A 20,927-nucleotide genomic window follows, 5' to 3' on the forward strand; every position below is an offset into this window, starting at 1 on the left:
AAATTCATGGCATATTTTACTGTCCTATTCTGAAAAATGAGGAAAATGCTTACTCTCTAAAATTCTTAACACAGCTTTAGATGGGAGATAGAATATGTCCCTGGAATGTAGTAATATCTTTTGTGAAAAATATTCACGATATATGTACCTATTTTTGCTTTACCTAAAAAAACTGTCCAGAGAATATATTCTCTAAGATATGAACTCTAAAATATGTAAATCATAGTTCAGTCACTGAAATACTGTCACAATATTATATTCCACTATGCATATTGATGCAGCCGATTACATTATTATCAACATTCAATTTTAAAAAGTCACATGAAAGATCATACCTGAGCCCAACTGCCTTCTTCAGACTCCTTCTGTATTATCAGCAGGAAGCAATTAGTAAAGCAGATAAAAAGACAATAAAAATTAGTCATAAAAAGATGTGATTTTCATATGCATGTTAATGAAAATGAAAATATTCACATAAAGTGCACAAATAAAATAACTGGCCAGTGGCAATGTCCTGGGCTAAACTATCTGGAAAATTGTAAGACCAAGACCATAAAATAGATACAAAATCACTATATCTTGGTGAAATTTTACAGCATTATTTAAACACTCTTCACAGTTTCACAATTAAAACACAAACACTTGCCTAAAAATTTGGGCATTAGGGATGTAGTTTTTTGTTTCTAGTTTGACTTTAAAACATTAACAATAAAAAGATGTCTTCTTGAGAAGGTATTGTAAAGGAGCTTTTTACATAACATTTTTTATGGAAAAACTATTTTTCTGGCTGGCCAGTTAAAGAGGATCAACTCTACTTCTTGTCAGTTCAGTGCTGTTACATTTGCATTTATCTTTATTAACAATAATAAAAGTAGAAATGAGCTCAGTCTAAAAAAAAAACAATTATGAGAATTGGCTTCCTTACTGCTTATGAAAAAACTTTAAATACTATAAAAAGCATAAACTTTGAAGAAACAATTCCTTATTGCATCAAAATTTAGCTCCAGAACCTCTCCCACCATTTATGGATTGGGATGACTATAAAGTTTGCCAAACTGAAGATAATTTTTTAGAGACCTCACTGGAACATGGCATCATCTTTCATAAGCACATTTATAGAGTTATGATATAATGTTAACAATCAAAATCAAAATTACATATATTCCAAATTGAAAAAAAGTCTTACTTTAGTGTTAAGGGAGAGGTTTGACAAAAATCAATAAATAAATGACACTCTCCATGTGTGTCTGAAATCAAAGATCATTAATACCCAAGTATGGACAAAAAAGACTCAGCATTAATGAAAACATGAAGTTGTTTAATGCACCATTCTCAAGCCTTTTCTTATTTCTATGTCAGCAAATACAAAACACCATTTAGAAGAGGAGGGAGAAGATTACAGGAGAAATGTTGTACCTGTAACCATAACAATTTCATTTCATTAAATGAGGTTTGACAGTGGCTCTGAAACTATTATATACTCTTGGAAGTCCAATACTGGTTTTAGGGTCGTGCAATTTTTGTGAAGGCAATACCATTTGCTGAAAAATTATATAACTGTTCTTTAAATTCAATTTCATTACTCCCTGCAACTTTCTAATGGCATGCTTTGGGACGCATCCTACAGAAGATATGGCACCTGTGTTGAAGCAGGAACAGGCCTATTCTCTTTGGAGCACTGAAACCATTAGAAGTGGAAGTGGAATGACTAACCGTTTTAGCTGGAGCAGCAAGATTTTCCATTTCTTCGTGGGTCACCCAGACATTGCCTGAGGGCTACAGACAAGGCCCGCAGGAGGGCAGGTGGGATCCACATTAGGTAAGCAGTGGTAAAGAAGAAAGGCAGCACCACTGTAAGTTAACAGCGCATCACCATCAGCACAAGCACGTTCTTGCCTCTACCGAGCTGCAACTAGAGACAACTTTAGACAACTTGGTTTGTATCTTTCATTAGCGGCTTCTGAACAGATGTGGTGGAGTATTACAACTAGAACTGATGGATGAAATCCGGCAGAGCACTGCCACAAAGGAAAGAATCATAGTTAAAGCTGCATTTCATAAACAACTGGCAAATGCAACCTTTAGCTCACAGCTCTGTGCACAGGTAAGCTTCAGCTCCCAAAGATTTTCCAGCCTAAATGTTCTGCACAAGTCACAAGCTCATATTGTAATCTAAATAATGAATACTTCTCCCATGTTTCTGTAAATCAAAATGTCAAGAAAATTCACTTCTAAAACTATTCATCCTCATCCTATTGTTTTTCATAAAATGATTGCTACGACACTGAGGAGAGTCAGGGAGGGAGCAAGGATGTGTGCTGTGTTTTCTGGAGACCTGAGATAAATTAACTCCTTTCCTGAGAAAAAGGGGAAGCAGAACGACTGGAGACTCAGAAATTAACATTCCAGAGCAGGGCAGCTTTGTGTGCACACAGTTACGCAGGAAGAATTAAAAAAACAAGGCAAAACTATTCCCAATGTTTTTAGCTTGAACATAAAATTCCCTCACTTCATAAGTGTAAATGCTTTTATGCTTTAAAATGTCCTCTTATGCTCTTAAAATCAAAATTAATTTTGTGTAGTAATTCAAACATCATATTAAATCTTTACTGTTTTACTTTGGTGAAATCCACTACAATTCATAATATTACCATGACAACACACAAAACTGTTTTCAGGGAAGAAAGTATCAGACAGCAAACTACAATATTTAAAGAACATGAGCAACATGAAGATAAAAGGGCAATCAATGGCAACATTAGTGCTGCTTCCCAGTTACTTATGTAGGTCACAAAGGTATCTGAATTCTAATTTCCACAAAAAATTCTCCATAATTCCAATGAAGACAAGATATTACAAAATAGAAATATTATTAACATAATCATTATTATGGCCTTTCTAGTAGAAATCTGACTTACACCAGTTGAGTAGTAGTCTTTGTCCTTCACTTCTGTGCCATGTTTACCATCTGATCCCCGTTTTTGTTAGTCTCCATTGCTTCTTGCATCTCCATTGCCATCAGCATATCTCAGCATTAAAAACTTCCCTTTTGTTATCTTGTTTCTTTTTGTCCTCATCAGTTTAGCCTATTTTTTCCTGCTTTTTATATATAGCACATTCATTCTTACTCTCCCCTGATCTATTTCCTTGCTCTTTTTGATATATTCCCCTTTCCTTTCAGACTTGTATCTCTGAGTATCTTTACTTGCTTCCCTCCTTTCTGCCACCACTTTCTCTTCCTCACTCAATGTACAGGCTCCACTTCCACTTTCCAGATGCTCCCCTCACACTTCCAATCACTGCTTCTCTTAAAAGCATGAAGAACCTAAAGCCAGCTCATTTGTATTAGATAACATTTGAAAGGGTGCAAAAAGAGGGAATGGGAAAAAGACTCAAAAGAGCTGTGTTCCTGCATGACCTCTCCCAACACCTGCCTCCCCTCCACCCTAAAAAAAGAAATAAAGAAAGAGAACAAACAAACAAAAAAGAGAAACGCAATCTGATTAGGCTGGTAAATGATTTGAAGAAAGAGAAAGGCAAAAATAAGGGCAAAATTACAAATAAGATGCTTGATACCAATTTGTATAACATCAAGGATAATCAAAACAATGACTTAAAAAAAAAAGAATATCTGATAAAAGAAAAACATCAGCAATCAACAATCAAGGAAATGATGAACAGGTAGTTCTGAGTCTCTATTAGACAGTTTTCTCTGATTGTAAAGTGTGTGTTATCACAGAGCCACTCTGGTACTACACAAGTTTTTCTGCAGACACCTGTAGGGTGAAGTGGGAAGAAAAAGTTAGCTGAACACGACTCACTGTTCTGGATGTTGGAGGTGCTGATGGACTTGTCAATGACACCATCTCCTGGATTGCTAATCGGAGTTTTAGGCGATGGAGAGGATTGCTGATTCCAATTTCTCTCTGAATCTCAGTGTCAGACAAAGCAGACATGATAGCTCCGCTCTTCACGTTGGCACGGCAGGCGGCGACGTACCAGGCTGGCATCCCCAGCCAGAGCTGCCAAGAGAAAGGACATTTCATCCAAAGCACTGCTTCATCTCCCAAATGAAATTACAATCATAGAATATCCTCAGCTGGAAGGGACCCACTGGCACAGTCAAGTCCAACTCTTGGCTCTGCACAGAACAGCCTCAAGGATCACATCATGTGCCAAGAGCGTTGTCCAAAAGCTTCTTAGACTGTCAGACTTGGTGTCATGACCACTAATAACCAATTAATTAATGACCAATAACAAACAATTAATTTGTCAGGACACCTATCAGTCCGAATAAGCATGATAACACACACAAATAAGTATGAATATCATAATCTCTAACAGAACAAAATTGTTTCAGAACCTTTGAAACTGCCATGATTTCATGTGAATTCTTTTTTGCTTTTACTGTAATCAGAACTTTAAAGCAAGGCATGCTTTGAATTATTTTTAGAGCTGCCTCCATTGCCTGGACTACTCCTTTCCCAGGTTTTAATGACCAAGTACTGGCACAAGTCAATGTTACCGCCTATCTGGTAAGATTATGTACAGAAAATCATCTAAGAGGAATTAAGTAATTTTTGCACTTTTGTACTAAAATTTGACTTTTTCTTTTTTAACATGGTGTACCCAAGACACACAATCTTACATTTCTTAGCTTTTATCTTCTGAGTAGAAATTAACCAAGTCCAGTTCAAATAATCAGAGACAGACTTTACAGTAAATTTGGACCTACTGAGTGTGAATTACTCTTGTTTTTCTCAGCTTTCTCATTTTATGCTGCCTCATTAACATGAATATCAGTGTCTACAGCTCTTTTTTCCCAAAGGAGGTAATTTCATATCACACATGTGAGGTTTTTAATCATGGTGTGAAGTACATTATGCTTAGCAAAGACTGTGAGGAGAACATAAGCAGGGAATGCCATAATCCCTGAGATTTTAGGGATAACATAATGGAAAACAAATTCACTTAGCTATGTGCATATCAAATAGGCCATCAGAATTAGCTGATTCCATTGGCTGTCTTTTGTTTTTTCTCTTAATAAAGGCTTACTAAAAGAGGACACAAGGTCCAGGAAATGAAGAAATTCACCAAAAAATGTGGAAAGCATTGATGAATTGAAAGGATTTTCATTTCATTTGACACAATAGGGGGAAGAAGTGTGTGGTTCTTAGGAGGTTTATACTTTATCTGGGAAATATTTCCATAAAAGACAGCTGTTAGATCACTTTCCCTGTCACAGGGAAAACAGACTTGACTGTCAAGTTGCAGAAGGCTCAGTCAGGCTTTGAGTCCTGAAGTACCACAGAGGTTGAGACATGACTGCATTGTTTGAGTCCTTCCCACAGATGGGATTAGACACTACCATCCATCCATTGCTAGTCTGAACCTGAAAACATGATCTGATTCCAACAAACTGTTACAAAATACAAAGTTTCATGAAAGAAAAAAACCAAAAAACAAAACTCAAAAATAATGTAGATAACACCCAGCTGCACTTAAACGGCCATGAAAAAACAATGCATAGCTTTAAAATGTATTTCATCACCTCATTTACTTTAACATTAATTTTTTTCACACATACACTTGGAAAGTAGAAAAGCACAAACACCGGGAATTATTCACCCTGCAGAAATAAACTGTTTGCTGCTCATTAGGTAAATTATTTCTTTAACAAAATAAGTAAATTCTTTAACAAAATAGCTGTCTAGCAGAAAACGATGTTACATGAACAGTCTCTAAAAAGAGAAGACAGAAATAATTCTAGACAGAGAACTCAGATATTGAGAGCAACATACGTTTCCAGAATTAAGAAAACACAAAATTCTTAAATTATTTCTCAACTATGTCTGTGCTACTTACAAACGACAAGAATAAATGCTAAGGCTGAAAAGCCCTATGAAGTTTGAAAATTTCATAATATACTTCTAAATTGTGAGTATTTTTCTCCTTTAATATTTGCTTTATTCTGTAGTTGAAGTGACACGTATTTTTCTTTAGGAGAATACGAAATGTACTGATGCTTACAGAATAAACACACTAGTCCTATCCTTATATATTTTTGCCATCAGTTTTCGATCTGCACTTACTACTGTGACCTAAACTTCCTGTTGAGCTCTCCTGTGCTACTGTCATCATATTCTCCAAGAACTTCACAGATCCTGATTTCTCTTTACAGCCCCTCTCTTAGGCAGTGGGAAGCATATCCTATTTTTCAGGGAAGAATCAAGGGGAAAAAAAAGTAAGGCTTAACTTGTCAAAAACTGCTTGAAACTGCAGATCTCCTTGAAATATGAGGGTATTGGTATGCAGAAATTACAGACTTTTGTATGTCCATGTCTCCAGCAAATCAGCCTTTACTGTAATTCTAAGTATTTCTGACTGATATAAATCTGGTTACAGAACTCCTAAAGTCGTATGACAAAGCAAAGTAGTGGCCAAATAAAGGATTGTTCCATATTAACAGAGATTTTTTGGGAATGAGGATATAATCCTATTTTCAAAGATCATATACAAATGCTTGCATTGACTTTTGGCAGTTTTCATTTGGTATTTTTCATTAGGTACCCTCAGCAATTCCAATGTGAAGCTGAAATTTTGTGCACACTAGCTGCTTTCTTTTCTCATCTTTAATTTATTCACTGGCTTATTTCTGTCAAAGGTTTGGAGAGTGATCTCCTTCTTCTATTGCAGAGGAAAACTTCACAAAGTCTAACTGATGATCAATGGATGATAGCTAGAGCAGGCAGGAGAAAGTTGTGAATAGGTAGAGATGCATGGTATAGTAAGGAATAGACTTGTTCTTTGAGCCAACAAAGAGTTTGTATCTGCACTGAAGTGTTTCAGCCTTGCTAAATAAAAGTGACTGTGGATTTGTATAGGATCATTCTTTCTGCAGCCTTCTCCCCTCAGCATCTGTGTACGGTTTTTTTTGAGTAGTTCCTTCACCTAAAACATTCATTGATTACTTTGTCAAAATTGATGACAGCTCTGCTGAATGTTTTTTTCTTCTTGATTTCCAAAACCCCCCACTCGTTTAGGTCCTCCAAAGTACCTAAAGGACAGCTCTCTGCGCATTGGAGTTCAGATAGGAGGGCACTGCCTATCAAATCGGAGATTTCAACCTGGGTCTCCCACACTGCAAGTGAAAATGGTGAGGGGAACTCTTTTTTCCCCATTGTGTTTTTAAAATGCAGAAAGCTACAAATTCTTCACATTTATTTAAAATTAGCAAATCATTCTACAAAAAATATCTGTGGAGTTCCTAGACATTTAGAGGCTGAGTAATTCAATGATTTAAAAACTTTGGGATTCAAGCGCATTTCTGGTCCTCATCCCACTGTGCAATTCTGACTTACTTTTTTCAGCTCTAGGCTCTAATTTACACCATCCAGTGTCAAAGCCCACGTAGTGCTGATGGCACAGCGCATAGCAGGAGAGGAAGAGGCTGTAACAGTCTCTTTTAAGATTTGTAAGGACACAGAAGCAATCCACAAATGTGACTCACATTTTCAAGTTATGGCCAACACCTACCTCTAGCCAGGCAACCACCGTCGGCCCATCCCACTGTGCAAAAGGCAAACCTTTCCTCCGAGCCTCTTCCAGAAGTTCATGTCTAAAAATGGATCAAGAAACGGTAAATATGTGCAGTTATGTGCTGGGACAAAAAGATGCAACTCTGCCTTTTTGTGAAGGGCAATAACAGTGAAGCACAATGACAGGCATAGAAAAAGCACAGAACACACCAGTTAACAATACAGCTCTTTCTCCTGTTGAATGTACTCTCAATCTATTCCCAATTCTTCGTTTTTTCTGATATCCTTTGAAACATCTAACATAGAAAAGGCAAGGTTTCTCTCTCTTCTTTAGCCAAAGCAATAAAAAATCGGTATACCCTATAATAAAGGGGTATCAAAACAGACATTGCTGAAGAGAAAACTGAGGGACTCCTGAGACTAACTTATCTCTGATCTGGTAGTGACTCAGTAAGGCCCAGAAGTGGCAACTTCCAGACATGAACTAAGCATGGATGTAATGCAGCTGGATGTGAGAGGTGTTTGTGTTTGAAACACTAAGCCAGCTGTACCAGCTACGCACAGTGCAGTACGGCTATTCTGTACCTTAAATGTGCCATCTCTGGCTATTTAAGAGTTGATTGTATCTTTGGTAGTTCCATGTTTGGATCTTTTTAATTATTTATTATATATAAAAGAATTCTGTATGGTTTACTGATGTATTTTTATAATTATAGAATTGATGTGATTTCTCAATTTTATATATATATATATATATATGTCTGTCTGTCTATTGAGTTGATCAAATACCAATCCAGCTCCTGTATCTCTGTATCTGCAGTTTTTCTGGATTAAAACTGGTATATATGTAAAACATCATTCTCAAAGCTTAATTGATACTTTTAATATGGCTGTACTAAATATTTGGTATAGTTACATATAAACTAGTCAGCTAGACTACCAGGAAAATGCTCTATATTAAAAACATTCTGCTATTTCACCAGACATTTCCACTGTGGTGATGGTGTAGAAAAAGCAGTCCTTCAAGTGTCTTTTTTTTCTGGTTTTTAACAACATGCTTTCAGCTGCCTCCCACTGAGCAAACCACAAAAGAATGCTCTCTGCAACAAGCTGTAGTGAAAAACAAATTAGACAGGGACTATGCTAATGTAGTATTCAAATTTGCTTACATTCCCAAATAACAAGAAAATCTTGGAATTATGGCTTCGATTTTTTTCTGTCCTCCTTTATTACTACAGCCTTTGTGGTTCAGTTATCCCTTGACAATTTGTCACTGCCTCAGCAGCCTTTCAAATATATGTACTATAAAATCACAGCAGATAAAAGCAATGGAGTGGTCTTATTTGTAAGGAGTAGTCCTTTGGGGATTTTTGCATTGCCAAGGGGCCACACTGAGTGAATTCGGCTTTAGCAGAAAACAGAACTCAAATAATAGATTTTGCATACAGGTTTAAATCCCTGGCTCTGAATATTTATGGAAAGCAAGCTGCTTTATTTTCTGAGCTTATGCTGTAGTAATACTTAACATTACAAATACTTGACAGCATTACTGAAATTGATACAGCTTCTCCTCCCACACAGCCTTTGCAGCAGACCTTTCCTTTGTCACTGGGATATCCCAAGCCACTGTGGAGCTATCCTTGGTTTCTGTAAAAGCAAAACCCTCAGTAAAACAAGAAGTTGCTCTCTGAGTACATGAACACCCTGTCACCTTCAGCAGGCAATGGGGATGCAGGAAAGCCATATTCCCAGGGAGACAAGTAGTGAATGCCTATGAAAGGTATTCACCTGCCTGCTTAGGAGAGCAGAATTAAGGTATGGCCAGACTTGGCCACATCCCAGCTCCCTGTGGATGAGGTATTTAGGTTGCAGCCTTCCCTCAGGGTTGGTTCTGCAGGTGGTACAGTGGTGCTGTCCCTCCCACAGATGCTACAACAGGACTGCAGGTCTCCTGCTGCTACCAGGTCCGAGAGCTGGCATGGCCATCCTTAGGGAGACACAAGCTTTCAGGAATGTCTCTGCCTCACCTGGCCACTTTTGGCATCCCATGGCACAGCATGGGCTGCACAAAACCCTGTACAATGTGCTCCTTCCCTACAACCAGCCCAATCCTGGGGAGCAGCCCCCTCTGCAGCTGGAAGTCCATCCCTGGAGGAACCTGATCACAGAGTTTCTTTTATCTGAGCTATTCTCTTCAATCATCTCAGCTGAAAGAGGTGGACTGGTTAACATGTTAAGTAGAAAATGAGATCATGCCTTTGAGGGTCACTGGCCTTCCTTGCTTGTGTTGGTTTCCTGCTCCAAGCAAGAAAGCAGCAGCACCTGGACTACAAGGAGGTGGGAAGGAAGTCTGGGCCTCTTGGATTTGGTGTTAAACCTCTGCATGACTTCAGGAACTACAAAATGAGATGCCTGAAGAAGAGGCATTGGCAATTCAAGGTCTCACTTCCATGAAAAACTCAGTTCCTTTATACTGGAATTACAGAGCACATATTTCTAGGGAGTCTTCTGTGACTTTGCAACATCTGTACCAGCCCGAGGCTTGGTGTGGAGGCTTACAGTCATTCCAGTGATTCTCAAACCAATACATTCTCCCAGAGTGGGAAAGCACTTCTCTTACTTCAGAGGCAGTCTGGCTCACAGAACTAAAGGAAAATAGAGCTGTGGTTACTGATTTCAGCTCAATAAAATGGGGACAGGCCAGAAATGAGATGCCATAAGTATATGTGTGAGTGTATATATACATATATATATATATATAAATATATTTATATAAATATATATATATATATATATATATGTGCTATAGCCAAAGCCTTTAGTTTGATAAACGTAACCCAAATGGCCTTTGCATGCAGAAGGAAATTGCTCTGAATTGAAAATACTTTTAGCATAAAGACAAAAATCCTCAGACATGCACATGAATTATAGCCATCATAAGCATTGTGCCTCCCTCATCGATGCAGAAGGATAGTAAAAGGACTTTTATAATATTTTCTTGCCTTAAAAAGAATTTAATGCTTAAAAACTTATGATTTCTTCCTCAGATGATTCTTATAAACAGCACTGCAATAGTAAAGTTCATGGAAATTATAATTTACTTTTGGAATATTAGTTTTTGACTACTTCTTAATACAAACTAGGAGATCTGTGAAACCTGAACCTTCAAGCCTTCAAACCTGAACCTTTATGAGCCAAACCTAAACTCAGAATTTCTATTTTTTGACTAAGAGATACATTCTTAAGTTTACAGTCAGTGAAAACCCTAATGAATGGTGTGGCCACGTTTTTTTTTTGGTCATATGAACTAGCACTATAGAAAAAAAAAAATCTACTCTTTCAATAAATTAAAAGTATCATGTAGGAAAAAATATGCACTGTTTTTACCAATTGTGCAAATCAGCTGAAAAATTAATCCAGTGACCTGCCTGTTTTGGAATAGAAAACAATATTTTAGAATGGACAGGATGTTGTCTACAATTGTCATTACGGGATAGTCACTGGCTTCCTGAAAACAGAAGAACCCCAAAGCAAAATATTGGTAACTGCAGTTCAGTTTTCCTTGCAAACATATACAGCTGATGACAGGAGGAAGAAGGGACAAATGCCCTAGAGCTTACCACTCCCTCTTCCCTTCATTACAAATACAGGGTTTGGGGGATCATGGAAAGCATTATACAGACAATCTAACTTAGAAGGTTCCTGGCAGGGGAACTGGGGATTTTCCCCTCCTCAGACTTTGTCAGAAGAGTACTCCATGTTACAATGTGTCCATGTTGCATTGGCAAGGAGGAAGGGGATTGAAATACAATTATTTCCATGCTTGCTTAGGTTTTTGGCAGCATATGAAAACAAGCTGATAAGGAAAGACTGACATTAATTAGGCATTACTAGAAATGACATTATTTTGCAGATGGGGGTTTAAACCACTTACTACCACTGGAATGAATTCCAAATTAAAGTCATATTTTTAAAGATAATATTATTACTGCTGAAGAACAAAATCTTCTTCCTGGAGATATTATGGGAGTACCTGGAATATGCTATTTAAAATATATCATTACTCTGGGCCTGGTTTTGTAAAGTCTGGAAATTCCATGAACATCAACTGTTTAACATCAATCCAACATTGAGAAATACTTTGTGTGCTTTAGGGAGCGCCATGTAAAGTGGGCTGCTTTCACATTTTTATTAAAGACAGTAAAGAAAAGTCACATAATGTCAAGTTGTGTTGTGAAGCTGTGTGTTGGAGAAGCAGAGTTGCTGTCCTAGCACTGACTTCTGATGTTTAATCCTCCCCAAAATAACTTGCTAAGGACACTGTTAACACTGGGCCATTTGCCTCAGCACCACTCATCCATGAGCCAGGTACAACACACTGCCCAGATCAACCTAAAAACCTGAGAGCACAACTGTCCCATAGCATGGGGACTTCTGAATGCTTCAATAACCCCTTGGACAGGAGAAGTACATGGAAGCAATAGGAAGGCAGAAAAAGTGAGTGAAATTATGTTACTATCCTGCAAGTCTATTTCATATGTATTCTCTCATACCAAGGAAATTCTAACTCTGTATCAGCAGCTGTCATCAATTTATTGCATAAAGCCCAATGAACTTTATTAAAAACATTAATAATCTTTAAATAGAACTTGTGTAGGATGTTAATGCTATCTTGACTTAAAGTGTGTCATTCAGTGGCATTCAATTTTCTTCATGAAGACAAGGCTGCCCCCCATGAAGCAAACAAGCAAAGACAGCTCAGGATTTCTAACACACGGAATGCAAACACTCTGTGCAATACACGACACCCAGACATTGTCTTGATGAAATGTAAACAATACTTCAACACAGATCTCAATATTTCTGCAAGTAATAGCATTTACTCTGATATCTAATAGGGTTCATGTGAAAAGACCTCAGGGATATTATACTGCATAAAATATATAACGTCTCTTAATTAAAACATAATCATAAATGTGAGATAAACTGACAAGGAGTCACAGTGAAGTCAAGAGCCAGATCATGTTTCTAAAACACAAGCAGAATTCATTTAAAAATTTGGCTAATGGGTAACGAAAATTGTGAAATGGCCTTTAGTCACAGACATTTTCTCAAATACAAAACAGATTGAGGTTTTTACCTAGCAGGTCCTCTGACTATGAACTGACATTATTATGGTTATTGTTATCACCAATATTAAAATGTTTCATTTATAACAAAGTACTGCATATTATAGACTTCTAGAAGACAACCAGACAAAAAAGACAGACCAAATATCTTGTATTTATCTGAGTAATCCTATGATTTCAAGGTAAGATTAAACACATCTGCCGTTTGAAATCTAACATACATTCAAAGTCTGAAAAAAAAGAGGAGACAGGATTTCTAATGAATTAAACTGGAATTAGATTTTATCCTTTCTATTGTCATTTGCCAACTATTTAAGACATGCCAGAATCTGTAACTCAGGACATTGCATGAAAAAATAAAAGTTGAATTTGTATAAGTTAGTAATATCTAATAAAAATATCAACTTACATTTTCTATATATAGAAACATTTTCTATAGAAACATTTTCAAGACACATTTTCTACATATGTACTTTCTGCAAGACTATAAATGGATTTAAAGTAGGAAGTGGAGTGGGAGGTTGGGGAGAGACTCAACAGTTCTTATTGCCCCACAATGCAGATTTAATTTAATCTGGAAGGATCCAACTGATTTAAAGACTGCACTAATTAAAAACTATGCCAGATCCTGTTTGAACTTTGACACTTAAGTGATCTGGATTTTAAATTATTAGAAACCCTTGTTCTCCTTTCTGATATCAAATATCAGGTCAGACTGGAAACAATGGACAAAATTCAATCTCCAATATTTTACAAAATGTTTTGTATTCAACTTAAAGGAGTTTTCAGAAAAAGATGACTGAAATACAGAAATCAAGATGTAAGTAATAAACAGAATGTTTTTAAATCTATAAAATAAGGAAGTATAATTTCCACAGTATTCCAGATTCAAGGATAACAGTGCTGTGGATATTGCCTGTTAGGTGTACATTTAAGCTGTAGGCAAACTGAAGGGCAGCGTTCTTCTTTTCTGAAGATATTTATTTGGCTAAGTGAAGGACATTCAGGAATGGATAAGACAAACCCTGGCAAATAGATCTTCAGAGGGCTAGTATTAAAACCAAATAAAACAGTTGTGAAATAAGCAGACTTGCATAATACACAGTCTTGCCATCTTGTGTGTATTGTACTACATCAGAGACCCTCAGTGGTCCCAGGATGGTCAAATGTTATCAAATCTCTTTTTATAAAGCAATTTCATAATCAAATATTATAATGTATTGTGGTAACCCTTGTTCAAAACTAAGTTTTGTATCCTTTCACCTTCTGAAATTTCCTCCTTAAGTCTGCAAATTCTTATTCAAGAAGAAATAAAATTTCTACAATAGATCAAAGAAGACATGAAGATTTTAAACTTGATATCAGGTTAATTACTAAAACCAAAACAAAGAAGAAAATGAACTGGTGAAAGAGAAAACAGTAAAATTATATGCACAAATAAAATATTTTTGCATATATGTTTGCTTTGAAACAACATGAGTGTTCAAACAGAAAAAAAAGTTTGTATACTCTGTGAGTCTTTTGTGATTCAATTAAACAGAATTCATGCCTTAACAGCATTTTTTAAACTCATAATTTTTCCACTGTCTTTAACTCTCAAATGTCTGTGATTCTGGACTTTAGAACTCCCAAAATGTGTTTATTAAAAAAAAAAAATACAGAAGTTATCTCCAAGTAGTTAACTCATTCTGTCAAGCACTTCAGGAACAAGTCCTGACCTAAATTTGTGAATGATTTCAAGGTTTTCAGTTATTCTGAGTACTTTGAAAGCTTTCATTTTTTGCATGGATTCAGTTTCAGTTTTCTGAATGGATTTGTTACATAAGATTCACGGAAAAACAAAAAAAAAGTAGGAATAAAACACAGAAAATAAACATGGTGCTGAAGATTAATATGTTCAGCAACCATGGCATTTTAACTTACCCAGATATGCTTTTCATGAGATGAAGAGAGATGAATGGAAAAAAAAAAGCACATAAATGTTAATGAACATATATTAGTCCATAAAAAAATTAAATAGTATGATAGATAAAATAATATCACCATTATAACTACAGAAACCTTTGTAATTGATATTTCAATGCTTTAGAAAACTTAAGTGGTCTTGTGAGGAGCAATGAAATTGTTAAAATGAGATTTTCATTAAACTCATGGTGGCTATTTATTAGGAACCACTCAGCACAGCACATCTTCCATCAACAATACACATTCATGCCAAAGATCTGTAAACACAGCAGATGTGGAGAAGGTTTTCAAATCAAAGCTTTTTGCTTAGCTTTGAATAATTTCACAAGGGTTTTTGTGTAACCCTAAAAATCTTGAAAATCCCAAACCAAATTACCACAGATACAGAGTAAAATTGAGTGGATTACATACCAAGGTTTATTTTTCTATGTGCACTTTAATAATATCTTCGCAAAATATCTCAAAGTAGTCAAAAATGACCTAGAATTGATTGTGAAATTTTATATTTGCAGTTTTAATGTGAATGAGGTATGTTTTAATTTCAGCAGTCATTCTAACACTGTATCAGTAGCACCAGTAGTATGAATGATTTGCCCTCTAGGTAACCTATTATTGCCAATATAACAGGTACAGTATATGGAGGAGAAAGTAGGATTGCTGTAGTCATTGCTGATAATAAACTTTCTACATCATCCAGTAGTTGCCATCATAAAAAAGAAAATTATAGACCTGAATGAAACCCAGACATCACAAAATATTACACTTCTATTGACAAATTATTTACAGAGATCTAGAAATGCTTGGTAGATATATTTGTAACAAATCTGAGATGAAAAACCTTTTCTGTGTTTAACTAAGAAGAGGTTGCAGACATTCAGTCAGTTCAGAAGGGCATTGTTTTTGAGGACTTTAATTTTGCTTTCATGTGTGCAAGATCAGCAAAACAGCTGGGAGAGAGCAGAGAAAGTGCAACACAGAAAAGGAGATGGAAACAAATGACAAATTTATACACAAGAAGATTAAGACAGGAAGATTAAGGAAGGGAAGGACAACAAAGGCATGTAATATAAGTACCAGGAGTTAATAAAAAAATTACCAAATCTGATGAAAGTAGCACTAGAATTGAATATGCATTCATGATTCATTCTCATTTTCTACTGAGCTAATTGCAAGGACTGATGTGATCACCTTTGCTGAAAAAGCTTTTAATTTTGAGCCTTCTGAAGTAACAAACAGAACTGCTGTTTGTTACATTTTCCACTGAGTACTCCTTTGGCTGTGTGTAGAGAGAAACAGGGGGATTGACTGGAATGCAAGAAATTTTCTTGTAGTTTTAATGAGCTGGCAGTTTGCCGTCACTTGGGGACAATTTATGGGACCTGAAGGCCAGGATGGGAGTAGATAGGAGTAGGTCTCACCAAGGGGCTTGTCACTTCCTGAGCATCTTGTTGGAGAATAATAAAATACAGCAGGGAAAAATGGACTTTTAATTCTAGGTTTTACCTTTTGGGTATTTTTATGGTTTGGGGTTTTATTTTGTCGTAAGGCAACAAATTTATTGCCATTTTATTACATTTTCCTTAGATATATATGAATATAAAAGTTGTGTAGAATATTTTTACTCTGTTATGTTTTACCCATTTTTCCTTTAAATCCTAATTCTACAGTTAATCTGATGGGATACTTACATCTGCTGGAAAGACTTGTTTAGAAAGCCAGCTGTATGCACCAGGGTATAAGCTTATATTTATCCAGAAGTTCCAAATTGCAATGGATAGACTTATACATGTAGATAAGATAGGGACTAGACCCTTGGGGGTTTATGTTTGATTAAAAAGTTGCAATTTTCTTATACAAATATTCTTATCTTTTATGAGGAAGATAATTTTAAAAACTTGGCAAAGGATAAAACATACTATTTTAAAAAATACCATTAAAAAAAAGAAAATGTTTTTAAAATATGAGTTAGATATAGACAAAACACGTTATATCATCTTTTCCATCATCAGAATAATCTAAATAAGGTTTAATAATCCTCTGCAAAATAAATACCCATTTATCTTTACATTTGTAATGCTAAAAAGCCTCCAAGTATCAATGTAAGAACAAGACACATTTTTAATACTGCAAAAGCCTTGACTGACTAATGATTTGAAACTGTTCCAGTTAAAATATTTACTAAAGGAATTAAGTTTAAAAATAAATTTCATCTTTATGTGTCTCCAAGACTGATCCAGCCAAGAGAATACCACACTGCACACAGCAGACAATCCTAAGCTGCATATCAGAACACTGAACACCTCCCCTTCTTTCAACAGAATGGGAAAACAAACACATTTTGCTAGACAGTGAGGAAAAACTAAAGATCAGGCTAAAAACTACTAACAACATATCTGAGCGTTTCATAGATAAGGTAGGAAGGAAAGAAATTAAATGCAAAACTTGAATTTTCCTGAAGATTCAGAAAATAAAAGATTGGGGGTGAAAAAACATTGTATTCTTAAGAGCTACATCAAAAAATAAATTGCATATGTTTAGGATACAATGGTGCTTAATAAGGTGGATGGCACAGAAAACACCCTAATTAATCCAATTGGATTCATTTTCTAAAATGTGTGCAATTAAAAAAATCATTAGAAACAGCTATTTGCATACTGCAGAGGACAGAAATTATTTGTAGTCACAAATACACTACATCAAATTCTAATTGCACTTGCACACATGAAACCTAATTAATTAACCGAATTAAAGGGGCATCCTGTCGATTCAAAAGCAATTACACAATAACTGCAGTGTTTCAAACAAAAGAGTCCACAGTATTCCACAAAACAGTCTACTCTAAATATTTTTTCAAGTTGCTTGTTGACAGAGATCTAAAACTTGGATTTGCCCATTAAAAAAATGTTTATCAAGTTAACTTATCAAAATTTATCATTCTTTTTTTTCCCCTAAGTAGAAAGAGAGTCAATCCAACATGCTGTTCTGTTCACATGATGTTCCTGCTGCTTAACATGTACATCACAGTAATCAGCTGAGACTTAACAGCATTGCAATTCTCTCTGCAAAGTTAATTATAAGGCTATGGATACTAAGAATTTATTTTTTACATATGAGAATTGCTTAGGTCTTGATTTTAGAAGGGTTTTTTCATGTATGTAAGCACTTGTATGTGTCCTGGCGCATCAATGCTCTTCTGCAATGCACTTGAAGCCAGGAAGCTGAATCTGGCAAACAAAAACCTGTAGCTGTGGAGTAAATCTCCCCAAAAAACAGGTTCTTGGGAAAGAATGGTTTACTTTGATTTTCCTTGGAAAACATAAACCTCACATCTTAAGCGTGATTTGGAAATATGGAATTAAGATTCTTGTCCAGAGTCAAATCAAACAAAACTGAAGAAAAAAGTGAGGGTAAAGCGCTGCTCTTGACTCACATTAGTAAACTGGGGGATTTATCAGCTTCTGGACTCAGGTCCTGCCATCATGATCCAGAATAGCTGGCTTGCATGTGAATTCTTTTTCAGGGATTTTTGTAATAATTTGTACAAAATATACAATTATAAAATAATTTGTCTCTGGGATTGCTGCAGAAAGGATGGCACAAGCCAATCTCCCACTGTACTAGCAGCATGGACAAGGTCAAACCCACCTCTGAGTGGCAATCCAGGACTACAGAGCACTTAAATTTCTCAAACCTTGCCTTATGCTGGTGCCTCAGCACCTCCTGTGAAATGGCAGTGACTATGACCAATTCTTACACACTTTTCACACAACATATGATAGATATACATCTATATTTCTCTAGAGTTTGCTGCTACTTTGCATATTTTTGCTGCTACTTTGCATATTTTTGCAGATCAAATCAAACATTGCATTTGAAAAGGGTTCCTGGCCTTTGGAGCTATACTACACTGTACAAAGCAAGACTCTCTAGAGCTGTATTTGCCACCAGTGAAGCTTCTAGGTATCGGCAAGGTGACATCATTCCTGAGCAAAATTGTGGATAAGGAGAAAACAATTGATGCTCACTTGGATAGTTACAACAAAAAGGGAAGCAAACACAACTCTATTTGTTGCTAATATTTCAAGTTTGGGTGAGTTCATTGTTAAAGAATATTTTCATAAACAGCTCAAGGTATGGTACTTTAGTGTAAAAGACAGTAAAACGTTTATACAGCTTCTCTGAAGAGCCTTAACTTGACCTGAGATGAGGTCAGTGGAGACAGGGATTTTTAAGGGGAATACAGTTCATTTTAGCCACAGTTTATCTACTCATTTTTTGATGAATGAATCGTTTTGTGGGACACACACTGACCAACTTCTCCTGTTCCAGAGGACACTGTGACTCTACCTGAACCTTTCAGGAGCTTTCACACATTGCAACAGAAACTGGACTGACCTGAACTTCCTCAGCTGGGTCCTGGCCTGGGCTACCATGACAGCCCTGTGTGAATGCCAAGGCCAAGTCATTGTGCATGCACAGTTTGCACAACACCCCCAAAGGATGATGTCATGAACACAGGAGACAGTCTGTACATAGTCACAGAGATTGGTAGCTGGAGTCAACTACAAAATTCAGAATTGGAAATTAGGTAAGTGTTTTCCAGAGGGAGACTGGTTAATCCCTAGGAAAAAAAAGATTAAAAGAAAAGGCCCATTCTTCATTTTCACCTTCTGGAGAGTTTATCTTAATCAAAAGGTATGGTTTAGAGGAGAGAAAACTTTAAATCATTGGGGGCATTCAACTGAATGTAACTGTGACAGATGGTATCTGTGCCATTAATAATTCTAGTCCTAAACACTGAGGTTTCATTAACAAGGGTTCTTTAGGCAAACAGACTCTGAAAGTTCAGGCAAAAGGCAGAAGATTCTATATACAAAACATCACCACATTTTATATAGAACAAGTGAAGTGAAATACAAAGTCCAGTTAAAATGATAAAAATCAAGCACGTATACACACCCCAACATCACTTAATTTCACAAAAAATGAGTAACACCTTAAACACTTTAAATACCCCTTACCCTCATCTTTTGTTTCCTAGAACAGCATGCTGAATTTACAAATAGTAAGACCTAAAAAGTTTCAGTATTAACCAGAACTGTCATTTATTTAATGTTGAGAGTAAACATCTATGGATGCGTCAGGCAACATAAATTCATCTTCTCAGCTTGTAAGAGATGTTGTGTATAATTTAAAAATTCTACAAAACCTCCTTGATTTCTCTTTGATGCCTTAGGAGTAAGGCTTATTCCTAATAGATCAACTGTAATAAGCAAATTTTGGATGAATAGAGACCCTTGGAGGTTTATAAATGTCTATCATATTATTGAGACAAACTGTTAATTACATTTTAATGATGTCTAAGCAGTCAATTGAAACTGAAAGAAATTTTACATCTAAATAGCATCTTCTAAAAAGGAAGTAGGGAAACCTTGAAATTTATGTTAATGACACTATAATCACCAGAGAGGGAACTGGTCTCCAAAATTACCACACTCTCTCATTAAACTTTTCAGAGTGAAAACTATTATTCAGTACCTGGCTCCATGCAAATAAATGGGACTAAAGCACTCTAACACACTGCAGTGTGCTCCTGACTCCATGGGGGCCAAAGTCAATGCAACATTTACTTGAGGGAGCAAGTGCTCAGGACACCTGATGGACCATTAGAACCTGCTGCTGCAGTACCTGGCAATTTGAAACATCATGCATCTTTATCCCTGAGATAAGGGCATCCTTCTGGAATTACCGATGAAATTAAATACATTCAAAAATGCAAAATTAGAAATTTAGCATTTTAAGTATTTCTCAGTTAAGAGATACCATGGATATAATTTTAACATGAATCTATCCTTTTATAATGACTTTCATCCAAACTAAATCAAAGCTAATAGCAGAGGTGGGTGAAGATCATGACTACTAGCACAGTAGTCATATGTTGATCACACTGATGAACCCAACTTCTGTTTCACAGCAAGGGGAGAATCTCTGTTTTCCTGCACCAGAAGCACCACTGAACTGTTTGCTGAGCTGTTAACAGGGCTGAAAGCTACTTCACCTTATTTGCACATCTCAAAGGGAAACACAATTTCAGTATGGGGTATTATACTTGTTTTATAGAAAAGAGAATTGGCTCTGGCATCACTATTTCAAGGCTTTTTGTGTTGTTGGGGTGTTTCTTTGCGGGGTTTTTTTTGGAGGTAGTTTTTGATTTTTTATGCTTTGGATTTGGTTTTTATTTGTTTAAAGGGAGTGGCAAAGCCAGCATAAGTAAAGCTGTCTCAGACCTGAAATG

The 20,927-nt window shown here is 36.1% G+C and overlaps 1 protein-coding gene across 10 annotated transcripts in view; it reads right to left on the reverse strand.

Annotated features, from left to right (window-relative positions):
• PPFIA2 (PTPRF interacting protein alpha 2) overlaps window positions 1–20,927 on the reverse strand; it is a 289,129-nt gene that overhangs the window by 12,312 nt on the left and 255,890 nt on the right. For 8 of the 10 annotated variants that reach the window (XM_054279090.1, XM_054279145.1, XM_054279154.1 and 5 more), the window contains 4 exons: window positions 7,537–7,618; window positions 3,822–4,022; window positions 1,714–1,776; window positions 336–365 (listed from right to left, as the gene is read on the reverse strand). In XM_054279090.1, the coding sequence (XP_054135065.1) occupies window positions 336–365; window positions 1,714–1,776; window positions 3,822–4,022; window positions 7,537–7,618 (376 nt within the window). The remainder of the gene's footprint in view (window positions 1–335; window positions 366–1,713; window positions 1,777–3,821; window positions 4,023–7,536; window positions 7,619–20,927) is intronic. The other 2 variants (XM_054279165.1, XM_054279101.1) reach the window with 1 other exon arrangement.

Source organism: Melozone crissalis, unplaced genomic scaffold (assembly GCF_028551555.1).
Source record: "Melozone crissalis strain CALT ecotype California unplaced genomic scaffold, PUWL_Pcris_2 ptg000004l_1, whole genome shotgun sequence".
NCBI classification, from domain to species: Eukaryota; Metazoa; Chordata; class Aves; order Passeriformes; family Passerellidae; genus Melozone; species Melozone crissalis.